Raw genomic sequence first — 6328 nt, 5'->3', positions numbered from 1 at the left:
TGCACGCTGCATTTGCCCCGTGCACCGACGCCGTGTCCCCCCGCAGCAGGATGAGCGGGTGCAGCAGCTGCGCGCTGACGCTGCTCAGCAGCGTGTTCAGGTTGCATGCACTGCACACGCTGCATTTGCACCATGCACACTGTATTTTCACTGTGCATGCTAGATTTGCACTGTGCATGCTAGACTTGCACCGTGCATTGTAGATTTGCACCGTGCATTGTAGATTTGCCCCGTGCACGCTGCATTTGCCCCGTGCACCGACGCCGTGTCCCCCCGCAGCAGGATGAGCGGGTGCAGCAGCCGGGCGCTGACGCTGCTCAGCAGCGTGTTCGGGGCCTGCGGGCTGCTCCTGGTCGGCGTCGCCGTCAGCACCGACCACTGGCTCTACCTGGAGGAGGGGGTGGTCCTGCCCCACAACCAGAGCACCCAGCTGCGCATGGGGCTGCACGCCGGCCTCTGGCGCGTCTGCTTCTTCGCCGGTAACGGGGGACCCCTCCTGCACCCACATGCCATGCACAGGCCATGCACAGGCCAGGCACACGCTCCCACATCATGCACACAGGCCCACGTGCTTTTTTCTGTGATTTTTTGAATGTTTTCTGCGTGTTTTTTGCATGCTTTGCCTTTGCTGTGCGTGTGCAATGCACACACCTTGCACATGCCATGCACACACCTTGCACATGCCATGCACACGCCATGCACACGCTCCCACATCATGCACACAGGCCCACATGCTTTTTCTGTGTTTTTTTTGCATGTTTTCTGCATGCTTTTTGCATGCTTTGCCTTTGCTGTGCGTGTGCAATGCACACAGCTTGCACACAGCTTGCACATGCCGTGCACACACCATGCACATGCCATGCACACGCCATGCACACGCTCCCACATCATGCACACAGGCCCACATGCTTTTTCTGTGCTTTTTTTGCATGTTTTCTGCATGCTTTTTGCATGCTTCGCCTTCACTGTCCATGTGCAATGCACACACCATGCACATATCATGCACACGCCATGCACACGCCATGCACACGCCATGCACACACTCCCACATCACGCACACAGGCCCACATGCTTTTTTCTGTGGTTTTTTGAATGTTTTCTGCGTGTTTTTTGCATGCTTTGCCTTTGCTGTGCGTGTGCAATGCACACAGCTTGCACACACCATGCACACACCATGCACATGCCATGCACACGCCATGCACACACTCCCACATCATGCACACAGGCCCACATGCTTTTTCTGTGTTTTTTTTGCATGTTTTCTGCATGCTTTTTGCATGCTTTGCCTTTGCTGTGCGTGTGCAATGCACACACCTTGCACACAGCTTGCACACGCCATGCACACACTATGCACATGCCATGCACACGCTCCCACATCATGCACACAACATGCACACAGGTCTGCATGCTTTTTCTGTGCTTTTTTTTTGCATGTTTTTGCATGCTTTGCCTTCATGGTGAGTGTGCAATGCACACACCATGCAGATATCATGCATACGCCATGCACACACCATGCACACGCTATGCACATGCCATGCACACGCTCCCACATCATGCACACAGGCCCACATGCTTTTTCTGTACTTTTTTTTGCATATTTTCTGCATGTTTTTGCATACTTCATCTTTGCAGTGCATATGCAACGCACACACCCTGCACACACCATGCACACGCCATGCACACGCCATGCACACGCCATGCACACGCTTCCCACACGCTTTCCTGTTTCTTGCACACTTTCTGCATGCTTCTTGCATGCTCCACACTTGCCTTGTGCGTGCAATTGAAAGGACACCCAAACCCCATGCACACCCCATGCACACCCTGCACACACCCCATGCACACCCTGTGCACACCCTGCACACACCCCATGCACACCCCATGCACACCCTGTGCACACCCTATGCACACCCCATGCACACCCCGTGCACACCCTGCACACACCCCATGCACACCCCATGCACACCCCATTCATACCCTGTGCACACCCCGTGCACACCCCATGCACACCCCATGCACACCCCATGAACACCCCATGCACACCCCATGCACACCCTGTGCACACCCCATGAACACCCCATGAACACCCCATACACACTCTGTGCACACCCCATGTACACCCTATGCACACCCCATGAACATCCCGTGCACACCCTATGCACACCCTGTGCACACCCCATGCACACCCTATGAACACCCTATGCACCCCCCCCGTGCACACCCTGCACACACCCCATGAACACCCCATGCACACCCCGTGCACACCCCATGAACACCCCACGCACACCCCGTGCACACCCTATCCACACCACACATATCCCTGGGGCGGGTGACACCAGGCTGCGGGTGACAGGGCCTGGGTGATGGCTGATGGGGTGTGCGGGTGGCACGGGGACTGGCTGACACACTGAGGGGGTTGCTGGGTGTTGGGGTGTCAGGCGCGGCTGTAGCTGGGTGTAGCTGACTGTAGTGGTGCGGGTGTTGCCACAGGGCAGGAGAAGGGTCACTGCATCTCCGGGTGTTGGGGGCTATTGTTGGGCGTTGGGGTGTCGGGTGCGGCTGTAGCCGGGTGTTGCTGGCTGTAGCTGTGCGGGTGTTGCCGCAGGGCGGGAGAAGGGTCACTGTGTCGCTGGGTGTTGGGGTAGGTGTTGGGGGCTATCGCTGGGCATTGGGGTGTCGGGTGCGGCTGTAGCCGGGTGTTGCCGGCTGTAGCCGTGCGGGTGTTGGCTGTAGCCGTGCGGGTGTTGCCGCAGGGCGGGAAAAGGGTCACTGCATCTCTGGGTGTTGGGGTAGGTGTTGGGGGCTATCGCTGGGCGTTGGGGTGTTGGGTGCGGCTGTAGCCGGGTGTTGCCGGCTGTAGCCGTGCGGGTGTTGCCGCAGGGCGGGAGAAGGGTCACTGCATCTCTGGGTGTTGGGGTAGGTGTTGGGGGCTATCGCTGGGCGTTGGGGTGTCGGGTGCGGCTGTAGCCGGGTGTTGCCGGCTGTAGTGGTGCGGGTGTTGCCACAGGGCAGGAGAAGGGTCATTGCATCTCTGGGTGTTGGGGGCTATCGCTGGGCGTTGGGGTGTCGGGTGCGGCTGTAGCCGGGTGTTGCCGGCTGTAGCCGTGCGGGTGTCGCTGCAGGGCGGGAGAAGGGTCACTGCATCTCTGGGTGTTGGGGTAGGTGTTGGGGGCTATCGCTGGGTGTTGGGGTGTCGGGTGCGGCTGTAGCCGGGTGTTGCCGGCTGTAGCCGTGCGGGTGTTGCCGCAGGGCGGGAGAAGGGTCACTGCATCTCTGGGTGTTGGGGTAGGTGTTGGGGGCTATTGCTGGGCGTTGGGGTGTCGGGTGCGGCTGTAGCCGGGTGTTGCCGGCTGTAGCCGTGCGGGTGTTGCCGCAGGGCGGGAGAAGGGCCGCTGCGTCTCTGGGTGTTGGGGTAGGTGTTGGGGGCTATCGCTGGGTGTTGGGGTGTCGGGTGCGGCTGTAGCCGGGTGTTGCCGGCTGTAGCCGTGCGGGTGTTGGCGCAGGGCGGGAGAAGGGTCACTGCATCTCTGGGTGTTGGGGTAGGTGTTGGGGGCTATCGCTGGGTGTTAGGGTGTCGGGTGCGGCTGTAGCCGGGTGTTGCCGGCTGTAGCCGTGCGGGTGTTGGCTGTAGCCATGCGGGTGTTGCCGCAGGGCGGGAGAAGGGCCGCTGTGTCTCTGGGTGTTGGGGTAGGTGTTGGGGGCTATCGCTGGGCATTGGGGTGTCGGGTGCGGCTGTAGCCGGGTGTTGCCGGCTGTAGCCGGTTGTAGCCGTGCGGGTGTTGCCGCAGGGCGGGAGAAGGGTCACTGCATCTCTGGGTGTTGGGGTAGGTGTTGGGGGCTATCGCTGGGCGTTGGGGTGTCGGGTGCGGCTGTAGCCGGGTGTTGCCGGCTGTAGCCGTGCGGGTGTTGCCGCAGGGCGGGAGAAGGGCCGCTGCGTCTCTGGGTGTTGGGGTAGGTGTTGGGGGCTATCGCTGGGTGTTGGGGTGTTGGGTGCGGCTGTAGCCGGGTGTTGCCGGCTGTAGCCGTGCGGGTGTTGCCGCAGGGCGGGAGAAGGGCCGCTGCGTCGCCTCCGAGTATTTCCTGGAGCCCGAGATCAACCTGGTCACGGAGAACACGGAGAACATCCTCAGTGCGCGACCCCCTATAGGGGCTATAGGGGCTATAGGGGCTATAGGGGCCAGGGGGAGTCCATAGGGGACACGGGGAGTCCATAGGGGCCCGGGAGGGGGAGTCCATAGGGTCTGGGGGGGGGGTCTATAAGGCTGGGGGGGCTGCAGACACTGAGGGAGGTCTATAGGGGCCGGGGGGCCCTATAGGGGATGTGGGGGGGCCATAGGGGCATCTATAGGGGGAGTCAGTTTGGGGGGCCATGGGGGAGTTCATTGGGGGGTCTATGGGGGGTCATATGGACCATGGGGGGGCCACGGAGGGCTCTATAGGGGGAGCTCATGGGGGCCATAGGGGGCTCCATAGGTGACTCTATGGGAAGGCCATAGGGGGTCTGAAGGGGGTTCATAGGGGGCCCAATTGGGGGGGGGTCTGTAGGGACCATGGGGGGGTCATAGGGGTCTATGGGGGGGGGTTCATGGGGATCTATAGGGAGTCCAATGGGGGGTTCCACAGGAAGGGGTCTATAGGGGGACTGATGGGGGGGTCTATGGGGGGGCCTATAGGGAGGGTCCATGGGGGATCTGGCGGGGATTTCTGGGTTAGATCTATAGGGAAAGGTCTGGGGAGGTCTATAGGGGTCTATAGGGAGTCAAATAGGGGGGGTTCATGTGGGGCTATAGGGAGTCCAATGGGGGGGGGTCTATAGGGGGATTGATGGGGGGCTCCACAGAGGGGGCCTATGGGGGGTTCATGGGGGTCTATAGGGAGTCCAATGGGGGAGGTCTATAGGGGGGACTGACGGGGGGGTCTATGGGGAGGCCCATGGGGGGTCCAGGGGGTGGTCCCTGGGCTAGGTCAATATAGAGGGTCCTGGGGACGTCTATAGGGGGATCTATAGCGGGGCTATAGGGAGGTGTATGGGGGACTATGGGGAAGTCTATAGGAGGGTCTATAGGGAGGTCTATAGTGGGCTATGGGGGATTTATAGGGGGCTATAGGGGTGTCTATGGGGGTCTATAGAGGGGCTATACAGAGGTCTATAGGGAGGTCTATAGAACGGTTATGGGAGGGTCTGTAGGGGATTGTAGGGGGGTCCATGGGTACTATAGGGGGGGTCTATAGAGAGGGCTATAGAGAGGTCTATGGGGGAGGTCTATAGAGGGGCTACGGGGGGGTCTATAGGGGGGTCTGTGGGGTACTATAGGGGGGTCTATGGGGGGCTATAGGAAGGCCTATGGGGGGTCTATATAGGGGGGTGTATGGGGGGCTATAGGGAGGTCTATAAGGGGGGGGTCTATGGGGGGTCTATAGAGGGGCTATGGGGGGTCTATAAGGGGGGGGTCTGTAGGGGGCTATGGGGGGTCTATAGAGGGGCTATGGGGGGTCTATAAGGGGGGGCTATAGGAGGGGTCTATGGGGGGGTCTATAGAGGGGCTATAGGGGGGTCTATGGGGGTTTATAGGGGGGTCTATAGAGGGGCTATAGGGGGGTCTATGGGGGTTTATAGGGGAGTCTATAGAGGGGCTATAGGAGGGGTCTATGGGGGTTTATAGGGGGGTCTATAGAGGGGCTATAGGGGGGTCTATGGGGGTCTGCCCCCCCAGCTGACCCCCCCCCCAGAGACGGTGCGGACGGCCACCCCCTTCCCCATGGTCAGCCTCTTCCTCGTCTTCACGGCCTTCGTCATCAGCAACGTGGGCCACATCCGGCCCCAGCGCACGCTGCTGGCCTTCGTCGCCGGCATCTTCTTCATCCTCTCGGGTGAGGGACCCCCCGGGACCCCCTGGAACCCCCCTGGGATCCCCCGGACCCATAAGGGACCCCCCAGACCCATAAGGGCCCCCATAGACCCCCCACACCCCCCCATGCTGCTGGCCTTCGTCGCCGGCATCTTCTTCATCCTCTCGGGTGAGGGACCCCCCGGGACCCCCTGGAACCCCCCTGGGATCCCCCGGACCCATAAGGACACCCCCAGACCCATAAGGGCCCCCATAGACCCCCCACACCCCCCCCATGCTGCTGGCCTTCGTCGCCGGCATCTTCTTCATCCTCTCGGGTGAGGGACCCCCCGGGACCCCCTGGAACCCCCCTGGGATCCCCCAGACCCATAAGGACACCCCCAGACCCATAAGGGCCCCCATAGACCCCCCACACCCCCCCATGCTGCTGGCCTTCATCTCCGGCATCTTCTTCATCCTCTCGGGTGAGGGACCCCCCG

General features: G+C 61.2%; 1 protein-coding gene across 1 annotated transcript; it reads left to right on the top strand.

The window, feature by feature from the left end:
• Positions 1 to 279: 279 nt before the first annotated feature.
• On the top strand, positions 280 to 6018 carry LOC148590336 (voltage-dependent calcium channel gamma-7 subunit-like; the record flags this gene model as incomplete). The annotated part of the gene is made up of 3 exons (XM_088539154.1): positions 280 to 479; positions 4043 to 4129; positions 5731 to 6018. Coding segments are annotated over exons 1-3 (571 nt in total), but the record flags the coding sequence as incomplete, so codon positions are not given.
• Positions 6019 to 6328: the final 310 nt, after the last annotated feature.

The sequence above is a fragment of the Tinamus guttatus genome, unplaced genomic scaffold (genome assembly GCF_059628265.1).
Source record: "Tinamus guttatus ecotype Peru unplaced genomic scaffold, ASM5962826v1 Tinamus_guttatus_pri_ptg001434l, whole genome shotgun sequence".
Taxonomy (NCBI): Eukaryota; Metazoa; Chordata; class Aves; order Tinamiformes; family Tinamidae; genus Tinamus; species Tinamus guttatus.
This window is presented reverse-complemented; position numbering and strand designations above follow the sequence as displayed.